At 46.9% G+C, this 26,381-nt stretch overlaps 1 protein-coding gene across 1 annotated transcript in view; it reads left to right on the top strand.

Moving 5' to 3' along the window:
* stt3b (STT3 oligosaccharyltransferase complex catalytic subunit B) overlaps positions 1 to 26,381 on the top strand; it is a 170,579-nt gene that overhangs the window by 53,092 nt on the left and 91,106 nt on the right. The window contains exons 2-3 of the mRNA XM_072509758.1: positions 612 to 720; positions 9,369 to 9,656. Coding sequence (XP_072365859.1) covers positions 612 to 720; positions 9,369 to 9,656 — 397 coding nt within the window. The remainder of the gene's footprint in view (positions 1 to 611; positions 721 to 9,368; positions 9,657 to 26,381) is intronic.

The raw sequence follows: 26,381 nt of genomic DNA, 5'->3' as shown, positions 1-26,381 counted from the left end.
GAGCTGCACTCTTCCAGGCAAGTGCAGAGTATTGCATTGCATTCCTGACTTGTGCTTTGTAGATGGTGGAAAGGGATTGGGGAGTCAGGAGGCGAGTTAGAACATAGAACATTACAGCGCAGTACAGGCCCTTCGGCCCTCGATGTTGCGCCGACCTGTGAAACCACTCTAAAGCCCATCTACACTATTCCCTTATCGCCCATATGTCAACTCGCCACATAGTTCCTAGCCTTTGACCTGCTCTTCTAGTTACTGTATTTATATGCCAGTCCAGTTCAGTTTCAGGTCAATGGTTACCCCCCCCCCCCAGTGCTAACCACTGCGCCACCGTGGCGAAGAAAAACTGGCATTTAATTTTATTCTTTGTTGTCAAATACTAACATTTGAAGGCTGTATTATCTGTGGTTAGTATAGATACAGATAAGTTTCTGTGCTGCAGTCTCGTTGGAGAAGATTTCATATGATTCCCAGTGATGTGTTTGCTGAATTTGCATCTGTTCCTCTTTGCATTCTCCCACTTATATGCATTTCAAGGCTGTGAAGTGTTAGTTTGTCATTTCAATAGATATAAATAATTGTTTAATAACTGAATCTTTCTTTGTATTTTATAGGTTTAACTACCGTTCCACACATTATCTTGCATCCCATGGGTTCTATGATTTTCTAAACTGGTTTGATGAAAGAGCATGGTATCCTCTGGGAAGGATAGTCGGAGGAACGGTAAGAGTACAGACACTTAAAAATTCATGCTAATTAATAGAAGCTGATGAATTAAAGTGTTTTATTATGACTGCTGTTACATTTTTGGGTATAGCGAAATTGAACCACCAATTGGAAGTGTTATGGGCCAGGGTTTAGAGAACACCAAAGTAAATCATTGTGTTCACCTGACCCACAACTTTTAATAGATTTTGGTTATGGGGAGCACAAGGGCCCACTTTATAGGTGTGATGCAACAGAGACCTTAAGTATTTTAAAAACAAAACAATGTTTATTCTATGAATTCAGTTAACACTTTATAAGTACACAGTAAATAGTTTATCAACTACCAACACCGATAATCCCCACAGATACAAAACTCTATAGGTAACCCCTTAATAACTTTCCTAACAAATCCATAAGCCAAAATACCTTTTTTAACAAAGACAGCAGGTTTGAAATCTCTACAGAAACAGGTAGTACTTTGAAATCATCAAGTGATCTGGAGACACCTTTTTAACCAACAGAGAGAGAGACTACAACATCCTTGTAGTCTGAATCACAGAATCTTAGAATTTACAGTGCAAAAGGAGGCCATTCGGCCCATCGAGTCTGCACCAGCCCTTACAAAGAGCACCCTACTCAAGCCCACGTATCTACCCTATTCCCGTAACCCAGTAACCCCCACTTAACCTTTGTGGACACTAAGGGCAATTTAGCATGGCCAATCCACCTAACCCACATCTTTGGACTGAATACAGCTTTCAACTGGAAACAAAACTAAGAGGCACTGCAGCTCCCAGCTCAAAACGAAAGTAAAAGATAGAATCACATTCCAACTCCACCCACACAATGACATCACTGCAGCTATTTGAGAAACACCAATTTCTTAAAGATACACTCCCATGACACAAGTGCAGGCGTTGCACTTAGTGGTTTGGGGAGGGAAAGAGCAACATCAGAAATGGTATTTTGAGGTCATTTTGATCAATATGTTTTAAGTAGAGAACTGGTAAATTACCTATGATGTTGCTGTTGGTAGGTTAATTTTTTATAAATTTATTTTAATGGCATTTGACAGGCCTGCAGTGAAGGATGTCAAAGCAGCTATTCTTGGAAACCAAGCACAGTAGGCATAAGGACCAGAGACCAGAAGTTAATGAATTTCTGGCATGGCAACATGGCCCAGGTTGTGCGGCGCTGAAGCAGAAGGGCAAAAGTCAAAGTAGAGTGCAGTTTCAGTCTGAAGGCAGAGTTTAATTTTTTTTGTCGGGTGGCTAGGTAGAAAAGATTAATGATGGTGTGGAAGCTCAAAATTCTTGCTACAGAAAATGACAATGTAGTGGATTCCTGCTTTAATCTTTGGAGACCAAGACTCGCTTCCAGAATCTTTTTAGTAATTAAACTATTTCAGTGAAGTCCACAAAGGAACAGATAGTATACGAAACATTAATTTAATATAATCTTTATTAGTATCACAAGTAGGCTTGCATTAACACTGCAAAGAACTTACTGTGAAAATCCCCTAGTCGCCACACTCCGGCACCTGTTCAGGAGAATTCGGAATGTCAAATTCACCTAACAAGCAGGTCTTTCAGGACTTGTGGGAGGAAACTGAAACGCATGCAGACATGGGGAAAAACGTACAGACTCCGCACAGACAGTAACCCAAGCCGGGGATCAAACCTGGGACCCTGACGCTGTGAAGCAACAGTGCTAACCACTGTTCTACCGTGCTGCCCTAATATCTTTGAGATTTGCTTATCCACCATATTGGTGAGGCAGAGTTGCACTAAAACACACTATAGGCCAAGTAGAAGCAATAGTTCCTCATTCGCTGCTTCCTTACAACCTTTGTATTGGAATCAGTTTTTCTTTTTTTTTTAAAATATAGAGTACCCAATTCATTTTTTCCAATTAGGGGCAATTTAGCCTGGCCAATCCACCTAGCTTGCACATTTTTGGGTTGTGGGGGCGAAACCCACGCAAACACTGGGAGAATGTGCAAACACTACACGGACAGTAACCCAGAGCCAGGATCGAACCTGGGACCTTGGTGCTGTGAGGCCACAGTGCTAACCCACTGCGCCACTGTGCTGCCATGAATCAGTTTTTCTTTAATTTGTTCATGGGATCTGGGCGTCGCTGGCTAGACCAGCATTTATTGCCCATCCCTAATTGCCTTTGAACTGAGTGACTTGGTAGGTCATTTTGGAGGGCAGTTAAAAATTGACCACACTGCTGTGGGTCTGGAGTCACATCTAGGTCAGATCAGGTAAGGATGGCGGATTTCCTTCCCTAAAGGACGTTAAAACCAGATATGGTAGTTATACGGGGGTATATCTAAGCCATACTTCAGAAATCTCCTTTGGCTTGGTGATGTTCCAAGGCAGAGGTTCTCGGAGGTTTCAGGAGATCCACAAAAAATATCCATAATTGTAGAAAACAATTTGATAGTATGCCAATCAAGCCCTTGAATCGGGACATGTCCCAGCTAAGATAGCTAGTCCATCAAGGGATGCCATCCGGTCAGAGTCAATCCGAGTTGGGGCCTCTATGTGCGCACAAGTTTTTGTTGAAGAGAAGAGCTCAAGTAGGTCCATGCACAACGCGGCAGCAGTAATTTGGACGCAGTCCACAAAGGGAGACTCTGGAAGGAGGTACAAGGGTTGGACCAGGTGGTAAGACACTGTGCCCTTGCCGGTTGAACAGGACCGAATCAGAAGAGCAGTGCGAGTAACCAAGATGATTTTAAATCTTCATTTTGTTTCCAAAGTGATGTGATTGTGTCAAACCAGTTGACAAAATTCTCCAATGTGTCCATGTTTCCTTTATGTTTCTTAGTTCCATCCTGCACACCTGATTTCACTATCCCTCCACCCTTCTTTCTCTGCTCTTCTTCGGTTTTATCTTTTTCAATTTTTTTTGTCCTGATAATTTAACAATTGTCATGTCTCCCAAATTGCTGTAGGTCAGGACATTTATGTTTGCAGTGTTCTTGGAAAACAAATCCAGAAACGGGGAGAAGAGGCAAATTGGGCAAAGTTCCAGTCTATAGGAATTTGTGGCGGCACGGTATCACAGTGGTTAGCACTGTTGCTTCACAGTTCCAGGTTTGATTCCTGGCTTGGGTCACTGTCTGTGTGGAGTCTGCACGTTCTCCCCGTGTCTGCGTGGGTTTCCTCAGGATGCTCCGGTTTCCTCCGAAAGACGTGCTGTTAGGTGAATTAGACATTCTGAATTCTCCCTCCTTGTACCCGAACAGGCGCCGAAATGTGGTGACAAGGGGCTTTTCACAGTAACTTCATTGCCGTGTTAATGTAAACCTACTTGTGACACTAATAAAGATTGTTATTGTTGTTGACTTTAAATTTAAAACTAATTTCCTACTCCAATGACCTATACTTAACTTCAGGGCAACCGGCTCTATGCAGATGGACAAGGTCTTTGTCCGGATCTTGCGTGGCTGGATGGAAGAAGTGGCTCTGTTTCTGCTGGGCTCATCCGTCTGGTAGCGATCATTGGTCTTGAACTTGTCTGTCTGGTCGTTATGCTGCACTTGGGTTGGCATAGGCCGGATCCAAGAGAGACTGAGCACATGGCTGTGTCTCTTCTTATCCCTCTGGGATTTCACGCTCTTTGGGGCAGTCCTTAACTTGGACCGAATAATTCGACAGGTTTCGATCACTACCTTCGATTTTGGCCAATAAAGGGGCGGGTGCCTTGATGGCTGGGCGTGTCCTTAGCGCTCATTGACCATGGCTGCTTGGGCTCCCTGAGTAAAGGGAGTGGCGCCAATTAGTTTGTATCTGTATTGGTTACCCGAGTGCAGTTCTTTTGTTCTGGGGAAATGGGCCATTAGAATGCAAATGAGCGGGGGTTTCGATCAAGTCTAGCTATCTGGGTTGCAAATACACACACAAGCTTTGAGTGTGTCCGAGTCCTGGGTTGGCCATAATTCCCATGGTCCTTTGTAGGTGGCCACCTGAAATGGCTACAAAGCATACAGGGGTATCGTGTTAATCATGTCGGTCCATAAGATAGTCATTTAGGAGTCTGGTATCTCCTGTCCGATGGAAGAAGTTGGAAGAGCGAGTAAGCCGGGTGGGAGGGGTCTTTGATTATGCTGCCCGCTTTCCCCAGGCAGCGGAATGTGTAGATGGAGTCAATGGATGGGAGGCAGGTTCGTGTGATGGACTGGGTGGTGTTCACAACTCTCTGAAGTTTCTTGCGGTCTTGGGCCGAGCCGTTGCCATACCAGGCTGTGATGCAGCCCAATAGGATGCTTTCTATGGTGCATCTGTAAACGTTGGTAAGAATTAATGTGGACATGCCGAATTTCCTTAGTTTCCTGAGGAAGCATAAGCGCTGTTGTGCTTTCTTGGTGGTGGTGTAGGCGTGAGTGGACCAGAACAGATTTTTGGAGATGTGTACCTTTAGGAATTTGAAGCTGCTAACCTCTGCCCCGTTGATGCTGATAGGGGTGTGTACAATACTTTGCTTCCTGAAGTCAATGACCAGCTCTTTAGTTTTGCTGCCATTGAGAGATAGATTGTTGTCACTGCACCACTCCACTAGGTTCTCTGCACCACTCCACTAGGTTCTCTATCTCCCTCCTATATTCTGACTCATCATTATTCGAGATCCGGCGAACTATGGTCGTATCGCCAGTAAACTTGTTGATGGCAACTTTTGCCACGCAGTCGCGTGTGTATAGGGAGTGCAGTAGGGAGCTAGGTACGCAGCCTTGCGGGGCCCCGGTTTTGGGAACTGTTGTGGAGGAGGTGTGTTTATTCTTACTGATTGTGGTCTGTGGGGCAGAAAGTCGAGGATCCATTTGCAGATTGAGGAGCCAAGTCCTAGGTTTTGGCCATTTTGATATGAGCTTGGCTGGGATTCTGGTGTTGAAGGCTGAGCTGTAGTCAATAAATAGGAGACTGATGTAAGAGTCCTTGTTGTCGAGATGCTCTAGGGATGAGCGTGGGGCCAGGGAGATGGCTTCTGCTGTGGACCGGTTGCGGTGGTATGCAGATTGCAGTGGGTCAAGGCGTTCTGGGAGTATGGAGATAATGTGCTTCATGACCAACCTCTCAAAGCACTTCATTATGACTGAAGTCAGGGCCACCGGACAGTGAGGAATGTTGCCTGGTTCTTCTTTGGCACCGTGTATGATGGTGGTCTTCTTGAAGCAGGTGGGGACCCCGGAGCGGAGTATGGACAGGTTAAAGATGTCCACGAACACACCAGCCAACTGGTTCGCGCAGAGTCGAGTGCACGACCAGGGATCCCGTCTGGACCCGTCGCCTTCCGAGAGTTCACTTTCAGGAAGGCCGATCTTACTCCAGAAGCTGTGATGGTGGGTATGGGTGTGTTATGGCTGCTGGGGCACTCGACAGCGGATTGTTGGGTTTCCTGCTTGAACCGAGCATAGAATGCATTGAGTTCATCGGGGAGGGATGTGCTGCTGCTGGAGATACTGCTTGGCTTTGCTTTGTAGCCCATTATGTTGTTTAGACCTTTCCACAACCGCCAAGAGTCTGTAACACTAGTCTGTGACTAGCTTGGTCTGATCTTTCCTGGCATCTCTGATGGCTTTGCGGAGGTCGTACTTGGATTTCTTGTATAGGTCAGGGTCGCCTGACTTAAACGCCTCAGACCTGTCCTTTAGTAGGGAGTCAATCACGCGATTGAGCTATGGTTTCCGGTTGGGGAGCGTACGTACTGCTTTCTTTGGCATGCAGTCGTCCACACATTTGCTGATGAAGTCTGTGATAGTGGTGGCATACTCATTTAAGTTGGTCACTGGGTTCTTAAATAGGGACCAGTCCACTGTCTCTAAGCAGTCTCGTAGGAGCTCTTCTGTTTCCTCGGAGCAGCACTGCAAGACCTTCTTAGCTCGATTCTCCCGCTTGAGTTTCTGCGCCTATGCCGGGAGAAGGAGCACCGTCTTATGGTCTGATTTTCCAAAGTGCGGTCGGGGGATGGAACGGTCGGCGCCCTTGATTTTTGAGTAGCAGTGGTCAAGAGTGTTGTCGCCTCCGGTGGGACAGGAGATGTGCAGGTGGAATTTTGGTAGTGCACTCTTGAGGTTGGCCTTGTTGAAGTCCCCAGCAACGATGAACAAGTCCTCCGGGTGTTCTGTTTCGTAGTTGTTTATAACTGTGTACAGTTCGTCCAGTGCCGCCTTCACTTCTGCCTGGGGTGGGACGTAGACCGCTGTGATAATGGCAGAAGTGAACTCATGTGGAAGATAGTATGGGTGGCACTTCACTGTCAGTTATCCCAGGTCTGGGGAACAGTGGGTCGCCACATCCAAGCACCAGTAGGAGTTGATGAGGCAAATCCCCTCCACCCTTCGCTTTGCCTGATAACGCAGTGCGGTCCGCCCGATGAATTGAGAAGCTTTCAGGTTGTATTGCACATTCCGGTGAGGCGGGGGTGAGTCATGTCTCTGTGAAACAGAGCACACAGCAGAATGGAAGTAATATGGAGCATGTAACTGAATTTGGAAGTTTTCGTTAAATGCCAACATCTGTCAAGTCTGATTCCTTTGAAGCAGAGACAGATCCAAGTGCAAATGTGTGCTTAGTGCTGGGTTTTTACGTCCGTGAAGTGCAGGAACCAATTATTTTTAACTGACGTGCCTAGGTTAAAGACCATAACAGGACCTGTTGAAGCTGACCATGAAAAGAATAAGCTAGAGCTGGAAGTAATTGTGTATCTTGAGGTTTTGAATTTCTAAACTTTAGGAGGCAGCAAAAGCCCTGGGACTTTAGACCACTTTACATCCCACTGTCTTCATATTTTATAGTAAGAAGTCTTACAACACCAGGTTAAAGTCCAACAGGTTTGTTTCGATGTCACTAGCTTTCGGAGCGCTGCTCCTTCCTCGGGTGAGGAGCAGCGCTCCGAAAGCTAGTGACATCGAAACAAACCTGTTGCACTTTAACCTGGTGTTGTAAGACTTCTTACTGTGCTCACCCCAGTCCAACGCCAGCATCTCCACTTCATATTTTATCAGATCTCTTGTGAATGGATGTTTTCACATTAACCACTGTCTACTGCTCTCTCTCTCTCAGCCATTGTGTATATATATATATATATATATATATATAATAGGACTCTGCTACTGCTCTGAACCTGTATGTGAATGTGGACATCCCAATGAAGATCACTGTCAAGTAGGGTGTCAGCTGACTTTGATTCAGTATTTCCCTGTGGTGACTCGGTCAAAATCTGTAACTTGAGGATAATGAACTCAACTGTGTCCTGTTGCTGTACTGGATTTTCCTTGTGTTATATCCTCTTGTATGTTACTTGGAAAAATTTCAAAATGGTATTTGGGATCTGGCCACATCCAGCCGTATTTTCATTCAGATGTTTGGTTGTGTCACTACTGATCATCAAGTTTGAACTGCCTAATTTTTTTGCATTTATACATTCTCATCACTAACTACTGTGAGCTGTATTATGTTACAATAATGTGCAAATTACTGGTAATGGTTTTAAAATCATTGCTGTAAAAAAAAACTTGCATAGGCTTCGTGTTTAATTTTATCTTCTGAAATGTCGAAGGTCTGTCTTGATAGTATTTAAGTCTTAGATTTTTTAGATCTTTCAAAATGCATATAGTTTTATTCACAAGATATTAAAAGCAAATTGAAATTTTAAGAAGAGACCCAAAATGTGATTACAAATGAATACATTTCTATGTAAATGACTGAGGGCGATGGGCATTTTCTGGCATGTGCCAGCAAAAACATGGCAAAGTCTATAAAAGGCTAGAAAGAGAAGTCTGATACATATTTGCAAGACTGCCCCTTTGTGTCAGTTCCAAATCTGGCAATAGCTCTGTTAACTTGTTCTGACTTCCAGTCATACTGGAGATTAGAGATGTGCTTCCTGTATGTGGAGTTGTTAGAATTAAATGGCATGCAGGAAGGTTGCATGGATGTTGGAGTTGACGCAACCTTGTACATCTGTCACCTTCAGATAGTCATAATGAGTACTGCTGAAATGAAACCAGCAATCTTGTGGGGTTGTTTGGAGAGATTGGTATGAGGATATCAGTCACAACTAGCATGTTATTTTACAGATGCACTAACCTGTTGTGAAAGCTTCTCAAATGGTGCATTGAAAGTATGCATTTTTTACACAAGTTGAACCGCACTTTACAATAACTAGTCAATGCCTTTGCCAACCATGGCTATGGTCCAAATTTTGCTGGTTATCAGAGTTGGTCATTTGGACTTCCTATGATTCAAGTAACTCCACAAAACTTTTCATCTGATCTTTCTTTGCCAGTACCATTTGGCAGCTAGTCCTTCAACTACTAGAGCCTGGAATTTTTTTCCAAACCCCTCTGCTTCACCACCTCTTTCTGTGTTTGTTAAACCTACCCCATCGGCCAAGCTTTTGGTCATCTGTTCTAATATCTCATGACTGTGTCATTCAGTCTGAATGCCTCTGTGAAGCTCTTTCGGGTGTTTTATTACGTTTGTGTCCTTGTTATAGATTCAGTTTCACAATGTCTTTAGGAGTTGTGTGGTAAAGTTTTAAGAACGGGCTTGCTTTTAAATGTTTTAATACAGTTTAAAAAATAAATCTGCAGGTTAGAGACTTAAAATGCTTCTATATAATTTACACATTTATCTTTTCTCTCCATGCAGGTGTATCCTGGCTTGATGGTCACAGCAGGCTGTATTCACTGGATTTTGAATACCCTTCATATAACAGTCCACATCCGGGATGTCTGTGTCTTTCTAGCACCTGTGTTCAGTGGTCTTACAGCAATATCAACCTTTCTTCTCACTAAGGAACTATGGAATCAGGGGGCAGGTCTACTTGCTGCCTGCTTCATCGCCATAGTACCGGGCTATATATCGCGTTCAGTAGCAGGCTCGTTTGACAATGAAGGAATAGCTATTTTTGCATTACAATTTACATATTATCTGTGGGTAAGTCATCTAAAAAATATAACTGAAATCCAGTGTGAGATTTCCGTGTAAAAGCTTCTCTTTTTTGGTGGAATTGTTATGTACTGTCATTCTTAAAATAGCGCCAACTTTCTAAATGTTGGCATTATTTAAATTAAATGTTCCTAGTTCGCACTAAACTTGAATTATAAATTGGTGTGGAAAACATTTGTGTTTCAAAGTTGTGACTGAAAGACTACTTGTGGGCTGAGATTAATTTGATACACTTAGTTTTTATTACTCCAGTGAGTGTTCAAGGCCATCATGGTAATTTTGTTTAATTTCAAATCTGAATACCTGACTGCAGTTTCCGTTCAAGAACTAGGCAGCTGCTCAAGTCAGTTTTGATTATAACTGGGAACGATAAATATGCTTAAGAATTTCTGATTCTTAAAGGTGCAAACACTCTTGAGAGAAGGGAACTTGATGCCTAGGTAAGATGTACTGGATCCTCTTTAGGAATGGCCAACACTTCGGAGCCCCAACCATCTCTACACAAATCTTTTTATTCTGTTTCATAAGTGTATTGTGCAAGATTTTGCAATCTTGGTATAACCGCCCAAATACAGCAGCAAAGCTGGCCAGAAGTTTTTAAGTGTTCATAATTTCCAGAGTTAGCCCATTTAAAACATTATCACAAGCTCTTTGCGCCCTTTGGATCACAAGCTAACCTCATCTGGATGTGGAAAGTCTAGCTATTTCAGTTTCCAAAGATGTGCCCAAATTTAAGATACTGCTGAACAATTAAAAGTAAATGGCTGTATTTCTGGGCCTTTAAGGCTCAAAATACATGTTATGCATTTGGAACTCTTCACCAAGGCTAGGCAAAAAGGGTGGAAAGAAGTACACAAGCAATCCAGAGGCCCGAGCGAAGGTATGGGGACAAGGGTTCAAAACCCACCATGGCAGATGGTGGAATTTAACTACAAATAATAAAAATCTGGAGTATAATGTTAGTCTCAGTAAGTGGCCAATGGCAAGTATTACTGATTGTTGTAAAAACTCAGCTGGTTCTCTAATGTTCATTTTGGGAAGAAATTCTGCTCTGCTTGCTTTGGCCTAAATGTGATTCTAGATCCACAGCAACATGGTTGTCTCTTAGTTGACCTACAAAATGGCCTAACAAACCACTCCGTTGTATTGCACTGCTGCAAAATGTTGAATAATTTTTCCACTGCAATAGCATGGGCAGCACTACCTTCCATATCACCGTTCAGAAACAAGAAACTCCCTGTAAACTCTGTGAATGGGAGCTACATCGATTGTATTGCAGGAGGGAGGGGGAGTAATTTGCACTGCGCTAAGACTGGTTTAGTGTTGCAGCACTGCACCAAGTGCCTCTCCTCATTCTTCAACTCCTTGTAGGACTCTACCCAGTTTTATATGGCTTGCAGTGTTTCCTAGAAGGGAAAAACACTATACTTAAACAATTTTTTTCAGTTCTGGTGGATATTGTACAAAGCCTTTGCCCCTCCCCATTAAACTTTCCTGAAATATTATTAAGATGATACCCATGTCAGATAACTGTTAGAAACTGTTTGAATTACACTCCTTATGGTGTAATTGGACCCTTTTGATGGGATTAATTACTATATTGTCACAACCAACTTTCTATTCTCCTAATTCACATAAAAACGACGTGACCGTCTGGTTTTCGTATAAGAAAAACTCTGTCCAAGTCACTCGGCTCGTGATCTTGTTACAGCCTTGGTTAAGATATGGACATAACTGAATTTCAGAAGTGACTGTCCTTGACATTGAGGCAGCGTTAGACCAAGTATGACGCCAAGCAGCCCTAGCAAAACAGGAGTCGGTAGGAATTGGGAAAAGCTCTCTAGTTGGAGTCATACTAGCACAAAGGAAGATGGTTTTGGTAGTCGGAGACCAATCATCTCCGTTCCAGGTCATCACTTATAAGAGTTCCTTGGGGTCGTGTCTGAGGCCCCAACCATCTTCATCAATGACCTTCCTTCCATCAGAAAAACCGAAGTGGGGATGTTCACTGATGAGCACAACTTGCAATAACTCTGATGCAGTGATGCAACATCCAGGCTTGGGCTGACATGTGGCAAGTAATATTCGTGCCACACAAATGACCATTTCCAACAAGAGAATTGCCCCATGACATTCAATGGCATCATCATCGCTGAATCCCCCATTATGAACATTTTGGAGATTACCATTGACCAGAAACTGAATTGGACTAGCCATATAAATATTGTGGCTACAAGAGCTAGGAATGCTGCCGGGAATAACACTCCTCCAGATTCCCCAATGGCGGTGTGCCAAATATAAGGCACCAGTCAGGAGTGGAATACTCTCCACTTGCCTGGCTGAGTGCAGCTCCAACAACACTTGAAGCTCGATACCATCCTGGATAAAGCAGTGCACTTAATTGGCACCGCTTCCACAAACAGTCACTCCTTCCACCACCTGGCACACAGTGGCAGCAGTGTGTACCATCTCCAAGATGCAGAACAGAAACTCACCAAGGCTCCTTTGACAGCACTCTCCAAAATCCTGACTATTACCATCTAGAAGGGCAAGGGCAGCAGAGTCATAGGAACACCATCACCTAGAAATTCCCTTCCAAGCTACTCACCATTTAACCCCTCCCTAGGCTTCGTAAGTTAAACTTTACAAGTCTGTTGGGTGGGGTGGGATCCGATTTGGAGGTGGGGTAGCCTCCCATTATCCCTAGTGGGTAGAATCAGACGATCAAGATGAATATTCTGCTGAGGTTCCTATTTTTGTTTCAATGTCCCCCTGTTTTTCTTGCTAAATTATTATTTGCAACGGTGAACAAGCTAGTCAATTCCTTACATGAGTGCGTAAGGCACCAAGAATTTGCAGGTTGTACCTCCAGAGGGGCCGGCAATCAGGGAACTTGGCTCTACCCAATTTCCTTGTGTATTATTGGGTGGCCAATGTGGAGAAGGTGTTTGGGTTGTATAGGGAATCTGATACATATGGGGAAGAATGGAAGCAGGTTTGTGAAAAGGATCAAGCTTCTGGGCTCTAGTGACTGCGCCAGTCCCATTCCCCCCAGCGAAGTATAGCTCGAACTGGTGGTGATTTCTATTTTGAAGATATTGAGGCAGCTCGGACAACATTACAAGCAGAGTACCATGTCATTATGAAATGAATGAAAATGAAATGAAAATCGCTTATTGTCGCAAGTAGGCTTCAAATGAAATTACTGTGAAAAGCCCCTAGCCGCCACATTCCGACGCCTGTTCGGGGAGGCTGATACGGGAATTGAACCGTGCTGCTGGCCTACCTTGGTCTGCTTTCAAAGCCAGCGATTTAGCCCTGTGCTAAACAGCCCCTATTGGCTCACGTATGCAGTAAACATTTGTTTGCGCCATCGGGTTTGGATTAGACTTGTAGAAGAGGCTAGAATACCTTCAAGACCTGTAGAGACCTGTTTATCGAGGAACAGTTCACCAAATGGGAGGAGCTGTCGGCAAAATTCCAACTAGCAGGGGCATCTTCCGATACTTTCAATTGCGTGACTTAATTTGTGGGATTTGCCCGGCTTTCCAGTTAGCACTACAATCCTCCCTGTTGGAGGCAATCTTGCGGTTGGGGGAGGGAGGATGGAGATCTCAAATATCTGAGCAGACCATCTCATCAGAATCAGCAGCGTTTAATCGGGTGAAGGCAAATTGGGAGGAGTTGGGACCCATCTTCGATGAGGATGTGTGGAATGAGGCCCTTTTATAGGTACATTTCACATCCTTGTGCACAGCTCAGCCTGAGCGGCATGGTGGCACAGTGGTTAGCATTGTTGCTTCACAGTGCCAGGGACCTGGGTTCGACTCCCGGCTTGGGTCACTGTCCGTGTGGAGTCTGCACGTTCTCCCCGTGTCTCCGTGGGTTTCCTCCGGGTGCTCCGATTTCCTCCCACAGTCCAAAAATGTGCAGGTTAGGTGGATTGGCCATGCTAAATTGCCCTTGGTGTCCAAAAAGGTTAGGTGGGGTTACATGGGTATGGTGGAGGCGTGGACCTATGTAGGGTGCTCTTTCCCAGGGCCGGTGCAGACTCGATGGGCCGAAAGGCCTCCTGCATTGCAAATTCTATGATGCAACTCAGTGGTACACAGAGCTCATCTAATCAAAATTAGCATGTGGTTTTTTTTTGCTGAAGTGGAGGACCGGTGTGAATGGAGCTCTCGTGGCCTGCCAGTCATACCCACATGTTCTGGTCATGTCCAAAGGTGGACATGAGCTTTGGGGCCCCTTCTTTAGCACCATATCAGCAGTTCTTAACAGATCTTTTTTTTGGGCCATTTTCGGGGTATCTGTCACGCCGGCGCTGCAGACTGGTGAAGGTGGATGCTCTCTTATTGCTTCACTGATGGAGAGCTTCTGCTCTGCCTAGTGCCTCTGCCTGGTTGGGTGATCTTATGGACTTTTTATATCTGGAGGAGATCGGTGGAGGGATTCCTTTTTTTTTTTTGAAAAATATTTTATCAGAGGTATTTTTAGCAAGCAGCAACAGTTACCACTATTTCCCCCATACCACCCCCTCCTTTTACACCGAGCTGCCCAAACCCCCCCAAAAAACACACACAATCCCCACTCCTCCACAAATGTGTTAACGTCCCTTAAAGAAGTTAATGAACCGCTTCTCTGCCCCTCTTATGGCAAACTTGATTTTTTTTTTCTATGTGGAGAAACTCTGCCAAGTTGCTCATCCATGCCCCTGTTTTCGGCGGCTTGGAGTCCCGCCAGCACAGCAAGATCGTCTTCGGGACTATCGGGGAGGCAAAGGTCAACACGTCAACCTCTCCTCGCCTGCACTCCCGCACCCTCCAGTACCCCAAATAACTCCGCCCATTGGCTCAGTGCCACCTCCACTTCCAAGATCTTTGACATTATGTTCACAAACTTTCCAGAACCCCTCCAACTTCGGACATACCCAAAGCATATGGACATGATTCGCCGGAGTACTTGCACACCGCCCACACCTATCTTACACCCCTGGAAAAAACAGGCTCATCCTAGACCTATGTCATATGAGCCCTATGCACCACCTTTAAACTGTATGGGACTCAGTCTTGCAAACAACAAAGGCCAGTTTATCCCCCGCAGCGCCTCACTTCACACCCCAGCTTGCATTGCCCCCTCCCAATTCTTCCCACTTGCGCCATATCTCCTCCACCCATCCTCCCCATCAGCTCCCTATTTATATCTGACACCTTGCTCTCGCCCATCACATCCTTGACAGAAGCTTATCCAGTATAATAAAAATCGCTTATTGTCACAAGTAGGGTTCAGTGAAGTTACTGTGAAAAGCACGTCGTCACCACATTCCGGTGCCTGTTCGGGGAGGCCGGTACAGGAATTGAATCCGTGCTGCTGCCTTGTTCTGCATTACAAGCCAGCTGTTTAGCCCAGTGTGCTAAACCAGCCCCAGTAGCGCTGGAGGCGGCAGCCGTAGGAACAAAACCAACCCCTCCCTCAAGAAGCCTGTATCTGCAGGTAGCTGAATCCATTCCCCTTCGGCAGCAAGTACACTTCCTCTAGCTCCTCCAAATTCCATAAACTTACCCCCACAAACGGGTCCCAAAAATACTCCCCTTACCGCCCCCCCCACCCACGAAACCTCTTATCCAGCCCCACCGGAACAAACCTGTTGCTGCAAATCGGCCCCCACAGGGACTTGCCTTCCATCCTACAGTGCTGCCGACATTGATTCCACACCCTCAACGCTGGTACCACCGCCAGGCTTGTGGCGTTCCTGGTCGGCAAGAACTGAAGAGGTGCCAACAATAGTGTCCTCTGACTGTTCACTTACACAAAGCCGTCCCCACACCAACCTCTCCTCCACCGCCTACTTCCTGGGGAACCTTACCCACCCACATAAACCCACATAAAACCCAGTATCATCTTATTCACCCTATTTGGACGTGAAAATCGGGAGATCGGTGGAGGGATCTACCCAAGTTGACAACCATTTTATCTCCCACTTCAAGGAGTTATTACAATCAGCTGTTTGATAGGGCCTGGGATGGGGTTTGTTTGATTGTGGGGCAAGGGGGGCTATTTAGAGGGGCTGTTTAGCACAGGGCTAAATCGCTGCCTTTGAAAGCAGACCAAGGCAGGCCAGCAGCACGGTTCGATTCCCGTAACAGCCTCCCCGAACAGGCGCCGGAATGTGGTGACTAGGGGCTTTTCACAGTAACTTCATTTGAAGCCTACTTGTGACAAACTATTTTCATTTCATTTCATTTCATGGGGGGGGGCTTGAATGCAGCTGTTGCTTTTTTTTTCTGATCATTTGTTATTAGCACGACAAATGTACCATGTTTGAACAATTTTCATAATTGTGTTGTAGTTTAGATCGTGTGCATTATCTATAAAATCTTTTCAAATTTTTTTTAACAATGATTAAGAAACAGCACGAGTTCCTATTTCTTCCATAGCAATGCACATAATACAAATGTATGTAGCAGTGTACTAGAGGAGGGGGGGACGTCTTGGTCAAATTGGATGATAAAATTCAAGTTGGTATATTGGTTAAATCTGTCAATCTTTTAAAAAAATATATGTTTATTCAAGTTTTCCAACACAATTTTGGACAACCCCACCCCAATAACAGAAGTTAAAAGAAACGCAAACAATTAACATTGTACAAAACATTTACATTGGGATACCCCATGTACAATAGCCCCCCCCCCCATATGACATTTAAAGGTACTCGTAGGGGAAGCCCCCGCCCACCCCCATTTCCTCCACCCCCCCAACAGAACCCCCCCCCCCCCCACCCTAGGGTTGCTGCTGCTGCTGACCTTCTAACACTCCGCGAGATAGTCTAGGAACGGTTGCCACCGCCTGAAGAACCCCTGCACAGACCCTCGTAAGGCAAACGTTATCCTCTCCAGCTTAATGAACTCTGCCATGTCATTTATCCAGGCTTCCACACTGGGGGGCTTCGCATCCTTCCATAATAACAAGATCCTCCGCCGGGCTACCAGGGACGCAATGGCCAGGATACCGGCCTCTTTCGCCTCCTGCACTCCCGGCTCGTCCGTTACCCCAAATAATGCCAACCCCCAACTCTGCTTGACCTGGACTTTCACCACCTTGGACATAGTCCTCGCAAGACCCCTCCAAAACCCCTCCAGTGCCAGGCACGACCAGAACATGTGGACGTGATTTGCCGGAATCCCCGAGCACCTCCCACACCTGTCCTCCACCCCAAAGAACCTACTCATCCTCGCCCCTGTCATATGTGCTCTATGAACAACCTTGAATTGTATTACGCTGAGCCTGGCGCAAGAGGAGGAAGAATTAACCCTACTCAGGGCATCAGCCCACAGACCCTCATCTATCTCCTCCCCAAGCTCCTCCTCCCACTTGCCCTTTAGCTCCTCTACCGCGGCCTCCTCTTCTTTCAGTTCCTGGTAGATCGCCGAGACCCTGCCCTCTCCAACTCATACACCCAAAATCACCCTGTCCTGAATCCTCTGTGCCGGGAGCAACGGGAATTCCCTCACCTGCCGTCTCTCAAACGCCCTCACTTGCATATACCTAAAAGCATTCCCCGGGGGTAACCCAAACTTCTCCTCCACGCCCCTAGGCTCGCAAACGTCCCATCTATGAACAGGTCCCCTATTCTCCTAATCCCTGCCCGATGCCAGCTCCGAAATCCCCCATCCATCCTTCCCGGGACGAACCGATGATTCTCCCGAATCGGGGACCCAACTGAGGCTCCCACCTCGCCCCTGTGTTGCCTCCACTGCCCCCAGATCTTCAGCGTTGCCGCCACCACCGGACCCGTGGTGTACCTTGTCGGCGAGAGCGGCAGCGGTGCCGTCAACAGCGCCCTCAGACTCGTGCCCACACAGGACGCCATCTTCAACCTCTTCCACGCAGCCCCCTCTCTCTCCATTACCCACTTATGAATCATCGCCACATTGGCTGCCCAGAAACACCCTCTTTACTCTCGGGATCTTATTTGCACACACAAAACCCTTACCCGTTTGAAAAAGGCCTTGGTAATCATAATGGGAAGGCACTGAAACACAAATAGAAACCTCAGGATTCCCACCATTTTAACCATCTGCACCCTGCCCGCCAGCGAGAGTGGCAGCACATCCCATCTTTTAAAATCCTCCTCCATCTGCTCCACCAACCGCGTCAAATTGAGTTTGTGCAGGGCCTCCGAACTCCCAGCCACCTGGGTCCCTAAGTACCGAAAGCTCCTTTCTGCCCTTTTCAGCGGCAGGTGTCTGTCCCCCTTCTCTGGTCCCCTGGATGCACCACAAAGAGCTCATTTTTCCCTACATTCAGTTTATACCCCGAGAAGTCCCCAAACTCCCTTAAGATCCGCATGACCTCCGCCATCCCCTCCACTGGGTCTGCCACATACAGCAACAGGTCGTCCGCATATAGCGACACCCAATGTTCCTCTCCGCCACGGACCAGTCCCCTCCGTTTCCTGGACTCACTTAGTGCCATGGCCAAGGGCTCAATTGCCAGTGCAAACAGCAAGGGGGACGGGGCACCCCTGCCTCGTCCCTCGGTACAGCTGGAAGTACTCCGACCTCCGCCGATTCGTAGCCACGCTTGCCACCGGGGCTCTATATAACAATCTGACCCAGCCGATAAACCCCTCCCCGAACCCAAACCTCGGCAACACTTCCCAAAGATACTCCCACTCCACCCAGTCAAAAGCCTTCTCCGCGTCCATAGCTGCCACTACCTCCGCTTCTCCCTCCACCGAGGGCATCATAATCACGTTAAGGAGCCTCCGCATGTTAGTATTTAGCTGTCTGCCCTGTAGGAACACCGTCTGGTCCTCATGAATTACCCCCGGGACACAGTCCTCAATTCTCATAGCCAGCACTTTTGCCAGCAACTTAGCATCCACATTAAGGAGTGAGATCAGTCTATACGACCCACACTGCAGTGGGTCCTTGTCCCGCTTCAGGATCAGAGAGATCAGCGCCCCGGACATTGTCGGGGGCAAGGTCCCCCCCCTCCCTAGTCATTGAAAGTCCTCACTAGCAACGGGCCTAGCAGATCCGCATACTTCCTATAAAACTCGACCGGGAACCCGTCCGGCCCCGGGGCCTTCCCCCGCCTGCATGCTCCCCAATCCTTTAACCAGCTCCTCCAGCTCTATTGGCGCCCCTAAACCAGCCACCTCCTGCTCCTCCACCCTCTGGAACCTCAGCTGATCCAAGAATCATCGCATCCCCTCTTCCCAGGCTGGGGGCTCAGATCTGTACAAATCCCCATAAAAGTCCCTAAATACCTCATTTATTCTCACCGCACTCCGCACCGTAATCCCCCCTCTATTCTTAATTCCACCTATCTCCCTCGCTGCCTCCCTCTTACGAAGCTGGTGTGCCAGCATCCGACTCGCCTTCACCCCATACTCGTACATCGCACCCTGCGCTTTCCTCCAATGTGCCTCTGCTTTCCCTGTGGTCAACAGGTCGAACTCCGTCTGGAGATTCTGTCACACCCTGAGTAGCCCTTCCTCAGGGGGGCCTCTGCATATCTCCTATCCACCCTTAAAATCTCCCCCACCAACCTCTCCCTCTCCCTCCCCCCTCTCTTCTCCCTATGGGCCCTAATGGAGATTAGCTCTCCCCTAACCACCGCCTTCAGCGCCTCCCAGACTACCCCCACCTGCACCTCCCCGTTGTCGTTGGCCTCCAAATATCTTTCAATGCACCCCCGCACCCGCTCACACATCTCACCGCCAACAGCCGCACATCCAGGCGCCACAACGGGCGCTGGTCCCTCTCCTCCCCCAACTCCAGCTCCACCCAATGCGGGGCGTGGTCTGAGATGGCTATGGCCGAGTACTCCGTTCCCTCCACTTTCGGCATTAGCGCCCTGCTCAGAACAAAAAAATCTATCTGGGAGTAGACTCTATGGACGTGGGAAAAGAATGAAAATTCCCTGGCCTGGGGCCTGACAAACCTCCATGGGTCCACTCCTCCCATCTGGTCCATAAATCCCCTAAGCACCTTGCGCGCAGCCGGCCTCTTACCCGTCCTGGACCGAGAGCGATCCAATGCTGGGTCCAGCACCGTGTTGAAATCCCCCCCCCCATTATCAAGCTTCCTACCTCCAGGTCCGGAATCCGACCCAGCATGCGCTTCATAAATCCAGCATCACAATTCGGACCATATACATTTACCAGTACCACCCGCACCCGCTGCAGCCTACCGCTCACCATCACATATCGACCTCCACTATCCACTACAGTATTCATTGCCTCAAATGACACCCGCTTCCCCACTAGTATTGCAACCCCTCTGTTCTTCGCATCCAGTCCCGAATGGAACACCTGTCCTACCCATCCCTTTCTCAGCCTAACCTGATCTGCCACCTTCAAATGCGTCTCCTGAAGCATAACCACGTCTGCCTTCAGTCCCTTTTTAAGTGCGCGAACACCCGGGCCTCTTGACCGGCCCGTTCAGGCCCCTCACATTCCAAGTTATCAGCCGGATTGGGGGGCTGTTCCTTCTCCCCCCCCCCCCCCCCCCCGCCCGCCGACTAGCCATCTCCTTTTCTAGGCCAGTCACGTGCCTGTGCCCCCCCCTGCCCGCCCTGCCCCGACCACCTCTCCTACTTCCAGCTCCCCTTTGGCCAATGCAGCAGCAACCCTATCTCTTCCCTCCCCCCGCTAGATCCACATCTAGCCCTTTTGCTCCCACCATAACACTCCCGTAAGTCAGCTGACTCCTGCTGACCCCGGTGCCTCCTGCCATTCCATCAATCCCCTCCAGTATGAGAATCCCCCCCCCCCCCTCCCCCTCCCTGGCAGTCAATGCGCGCTCCCCCTCCAGCACCACCCATCTCGTCCTTCTCTAGCACGGGAAAAAGCCCGCGCTTTCCTGAGCTGGCCGCGCCCCCTCTGGCGCAGCTCCTTTTGCGGCCTTACCCCAATTCCCCTCCCCGGGCCTCCACTCCCCCTCTTCCCTCGTGAGGGTCTGCCCCTCCAGCAACGACGCACACACACTCCCACAGTCTCCCCATCAAGTCCCTTCACCCATCCTCACCCAGCACCCTGACAAAAAGAATATTCCCCAAACGTAGCAAACACAACAAACGTCCCCCCACACCAAACCCTCAATTTGAGTCCAACTTTTCAGTCCGTATGAAGCTCCATGCCTCATCAGGCGTTTCAAAGTAGTGGTGTCGATCCTGGAACCTGACCCACAGACGCGCTGGCTGCAGCATACCAAACTTCACCCCCTTTCGATGGCGCACTGCCTTGGCCCGATTAAAACCAGCTCTTTTCTTAGCCACCTCTGCACCTGGTAGATTCGGATCTCCGTATTCTCCCACCTACTGCTCCGCTCTTTCTTGGCCCATCTCAGGACACTCTCTCTGTCCATAAAGCGGTGAAACCTCACCACTATAGCCCTTGGCGGCTCGTTTACCTTGGGTCTCCTTGTTGGGACCCGATGAGCCCCATCTAGCTCCAGAGGCCTCTGGAAGGCTCCCGCGCCCATCAGCGAATTGAGCATCGTGCTCACATATGCCCCGACATCGGGCCCCTCCATTCCTTCAGAGCGACCCAGAATCCGAAGATTCTTCCTCCTCGACCTATTCTCCAGGTCCTCGAATATTTCCGCCCACCTCTTGTGCAGCGCCTCCACCTTCCCTGCCAGGCCCAAGATCTCGTCCTCGTTCTCCGAGGCTTTTTGCCGCACCTCTCGAATCGCCGCCCCTTGGGCCTTCTGGGTCACCACTAGCTTCTCAATCGGCGCCTTCATTGGTGCCAGCATTTCGGTCTTCAGCTCCTCAAAGCGCCGTCTAAGAAACCCCTGCTGCTCCTGTGACCACTGCGCCCATGCTGCTTGGTCTCCACCCGCCGCCATCTTGTTTTTCCTCCCTCTCACTTTTCGCTGCTCCAAGATCACTTTTTTCACCACTCCACTCCTGGTCCAATCCATATACTGCTGGGGGGGACCTTGCTGTCACCTTCCCACGCTGGAAGCCTTCGAACAATTGCCGTTGGGGCTCCTCTAGAGAGCCCAAACGTCCGTTCTCGGCGGGAGCTGCCGAACGTGCGACCTACCTAGGCATAGCCGCAACCGGAAGTCCAAATGTTTCAATCTTTTAAGATGAAGCAAGTAGAACCCCCTAACTTAATTTTTTAGTGGATTGTAGCTGATATTTAACATATTTAGCTAATGTTGCTATCCTTTACTCTCTCCTGCTTCTGGTTTTATACTTTGTAACATACAAAATGCTGTGACTGGATAGGAAATAAGTCAGTTCCCTGTCCTGAAATGTGTCTAAACTGAAGTTTGCAAAAGTGGCAAGTGGCCAAGTTTCATACATTTTTGACCTTAATCTAAAAAAACTAAAGGTTTTCTATAATTCTGGTGCAGGAGGTCTGGTAAAATTTGATGTTCTTCTGCTCCGAAAAGATTGTTTTCTTTAAACAAATGTTAAAAATGCAGAAGTTTGAATGTATTAAGAAAACTGGTGTGGGACAACCTGCTTGCTACTTGACTAATCCTGAGGCCTTGACTAATCTAAAGATTAGTCCATAACTCCCATTTATGGTATTTGGGGAATTTAAGTCAGTTGGTTACATCTGGAATCCAAAGCTAGTGTTGGTAATCTGCAACTTGCAGATTTGTCAATAAAAGTCCAGCTTTTTTCCTTTCCTCAAAGTCATTGGCGTACCGGTACCTCTGACCTTGACCAAAGAACAAAGAAAAGTACAACACAGGAACAGGCCCTTCGGCCGTCCAAGCCCTTGCTGACCATGTTGCCCGTCTAAACTAAAATCTTCTAAACTTCCGGGGTCCGTATCCCTCTATTCTCATCCTATTCATGTATTTGTCAAGATGCCCCGTAAACGTCATTATCGTCCCTGCTTCCACCACCTCCTCCGGCAGTGGATTCCAGGCACCCACTACCCTCTGTGTATAAAAAAAAAAAAAAAAAAAAAAAACTTGCCTCATAACCTTTCCTCTCAACCTTGCCCCTCGCACCTTAAACCTATGCCCTCTAGTAATTGACCCCTCTACCCTGGGAAAAAGTCTCTGACTATCCACTCTGTCTATGCCCCTCATAAATTTGTAGACCCCTATCAGGTCACCCCTCAACCTCCTTCATTCGAGTGACAACAAACCGAGTTTATTCAATCTCTCCTCATAGCTATCGTCTAGCAAGATGCTTTTTTGCATAAAACAAAAGTTATGAAAAGCAATAATGCATGCAAACTGCAGCAGTGCAAACATTGGCTCATAATGCTGATCTTGAGGGATGTTGAGGAAGGACAATAAACGGTAGTATTGCCAGATGTGCCCACTTCCTGAACTTAAATAAAATTCTCATTTGGCAATGGATTGGTGGAATAGGATGTTCTTTCCCAAACTTCAATGTGACTATTTTAGATGAATTTAATTCTCCCCATTAATATTCACCACAGTTTTGCCAGGTCACTAGCATTAGTTCCATTATAAACATACAAATGTATCCTCATTCACAAAGTCAGCTTAAATAAATTTGTTGACAATCAGCACCAGGCTGAAAAATGTTTTTCAAATGGTGACTCATTGCTCCCTCACCAAACGTTGCTCCATCTGATTGCAGATTTTATGCTTCACCGATATCACTAGGGGGCTTCCATTGCTAGGTGCCAGCTTGGTACTTTTTTTTTTTTTTGCGCAACATGCTACCTTCCATCAATCCCATTTTTCATTAAGCCATCAGTTATCAGCATCCTCTGATTTTCTTGTTGGGATCTCCTCTCTATTTTCTGAAATTGCTTCCTCTTCTGTTCCTGTTCTATTCACTCAACCTAATTTTGCAGGTTAACTTGTGTAGCAGCTAGTAGCCATGCCTATGGTTTCTGACATGAAAAGCCATTCAAACGCTTCCTTCTCCTATCTGTTTCCTTTCCCTATCTGTTCATTTTTTTCTCCTTCCTCCCCCTCCCCACCCCCAACTCTGATTTTACTACCATATATGTGACAATGATGTTCCCTTGTGTCAAGCCGTTCAGCAGCTCACGTCGTTCCCCCTTTGGTGCCTTTAACCGAACCGAGTGATTCGGGGAAGGCGGTGACGTTATCGATGGACTAGTAATCCAGAGACCCAGAGTCATGCTCTGGGGACCCGGGTTCAAATCCCGCCATGGCAGGTGGTGAAATTTGAATTCAATTTTTTTAAGTCTAAAGGTGACCATGAAATGGTCCTTCCAATTGTCATGAAACCCTACCTGGTTCCCTAATGTCCTTTTTAGGGAAGAAAACCTGTCATCCTTGCCTGGTCTGACCTTACATGTGACTCCAGATCTAGAGCAATGTGATTAACTTCTTAAATGCCCTCGGTGATGGGCAATAAATGCTGACCTCTTCCATTAAATCTATAAAATCAGCTGCAATAGAATGACTAATCAGTGGTATTAACTAACCCGTCAAAATCTCTAACTCTTATAACTTGGCAATTCTTCGTAACTTCTCACACTTTTAAACAACTTACTCGCACAACTTGCCTCCCATTCACCACCTCTTTCTTTCTGCCTCCCTCCCTCTCGCTGTTTCACTTTCCTGAAACAGTGAGCAAGGGCCTGAGTGGAGGAAGCAAGAGAGGGATTGTGAGTGGGAGGGGTGGGAGTGGTAATTGAAAGGGTCAGCAAGCAGGCTGTAGTAAAGATAAGCCCGACATAGCTTTGAGCTCCATGGACTGACGAGTAACTTTCGACTGTTCATTCCACCTGATTAATCCTGTCAGGCCTGGTTCTCATCCATTTATTTCCTGTTACGAAGGCGTCTACCAGTTCTTTGCCCATGGGCTAGAGTGGCACTTAACCTCATTTAGCCATGAGGATTTGTGCTACTCTAATGATGGAATATTACACAGTTGTGAAGATGCACAGCTTAAGAGGGAACACTGCTGTCAAACTATGTTAGCCGTAAATACATTGATATTCTGTGTGATAGACTGTGATTCAAAATGTTGTCCTGGATCTTCCGTGAAGTGGCAATTTCCATCGGATAGCTTGCCCCTCTGACCTTTTCTGTGCCTTGACAATGCTCAGCCTTCGGAGGCCGGCTTTTACAGAAAGGCGCAACGTCGAGTCCGCCTGTGAGCTTCATCTTGGCACTGAGGGTTGGAGGGAAGTTAAGCCTGTTTTTTAAAGCACTAGCTGCTGTAAGGTAAGTGCAAAAGTTAGTGAATGGGCAGGTGGGTAAATGGGTGAGGTGGCAGGTCACAGGTCAGGAGGGGTTGTCCGATCTGGGTGAGGAGGGGGTCAGTGTGAGTGATTGCTGGGTCAGTTGTGTAGTTGTTACAGAAGTTAGAACAGGACTTTTCTGTCTAACATTTCTTTGTTAACTACCCAGGTAAGTACTTTGGAACTATCCAAAGTCTTCAACTCTAACTCAGGAGTCGGAGACCTTCATGGACGGTCCCAGCGAGCAGCGGAATTCCCCATCGGAAGTTCAAACTTCCTGGACAATCCCCGATGCGCATAGTGTCTCATATGCCCAGTCTCCAACAATCGAGCCTGGAAGATCTGGACCTTTGATGCTAAATGTTTAAAACAGAAATTGCAGCACTTGTGATGCAAAATTATTTGGAGTCTGAAAAATGAAACCTGAAAAATGCATGAACAATATATTAATCTGTCTTTGAAATGAAATGGCTTTTGATAGCATCGGTATAATTATCAAATCTCTTCAATGTGTGAATGCCCTAACTTTAAAGATGTGACCTACACATTATCTCTGAATCAAATTTTTTAGTAAGAATTACATGCATTGACATCCAGCACAGGAACAAGTAATTTGGCCCACATAGCGCAGTTTGTACTTTGTGCTCTAATCACCGCTTTGTTCCTGTAGCACTCTCCGTCCTCCTTGCTTATGCTTGTATGACTCTCCTCTTGAATACATCTGTGCTTCAGTGCTTCAATCACTCAATGTGACAGCCAGTTCTACATTATCGCTACTGTAGAGAGTGCAATAGGTAATCTAGTGGAGTATGGAACACCTCGTATTCAGGTTAAAATCAGTTTTGAACTAAATTGCAGCATAAATTCAGAAAATCAATTGACAAATGATTTTAAATCCTCTCCTCCACCTGTAATGGACCCTTGGACTGTGGGAGGAACTGGAGCACCTGGAGGAAACTTAGCAGACACGGGAGAAGTGCAAACTCCACACAGATAGTCACCTGAAGCTGGAATTGAACCCGGGTCCCTGGTGCTGGAATGTGGCAGTGCTAACCACTGTGCCCCCCTAAAATACATGTAGGTCTATGCAAAAGAGACGCGCTGAGGCAGAAGTAATACCCAAAAACCTAACCGGAAAGGAGAATGAACCATGGCTAATAAAAGAAGTTGAAAGATCGCACTAGATCAAAAGAAGTGACTTAGGTTGGCAGAGAAAATGGTAATCCTGAGGATTGGGGCAATTCCGAATCCAGTAAAGGAAGACCAGGAAACAGATGAAGGGAAAAGAGAATATGAATTCAAGCAAGTAGCATAAGGATGGACTGTAAAAGTTTCTTTAGGTATGTGGGGGGAAAAGATTGGCAAGGGCAAATGTGGGTCCATTACAAATTGAGAAGAGAGGATTTATAATGGAGAAAGGCAGAGAAGCTAAACAATTACTTGTCTGTCTTCATAACGGAAGGTACAGGAAAATCTCCCAGAAATACTAGGGAACTAAGGGATTAGTGAAAATGAGGAACTGAAAGAAATTTTTA

This window comes from Scyliorhinus torazame, chromosome 6 (genome assembly GCF_047496885.1).
Source record: "Scyliorhinus torazame isolate Kashiwa2021f chromosome 6, sScyTor2.1, whole genome shotgun sequence".
NCBI classification, from domain to species: domain Eukaryota; kingdom Metazoa; phylum Chordata; class Chondrichthyes; order Carcharhiniformes; family Scyliorhinidae; genus Scyliorhinus; species Scyliorhinus torazame.
This window is presented reverse-complemented; position numbering and strand designations above follow the sequence as displayed.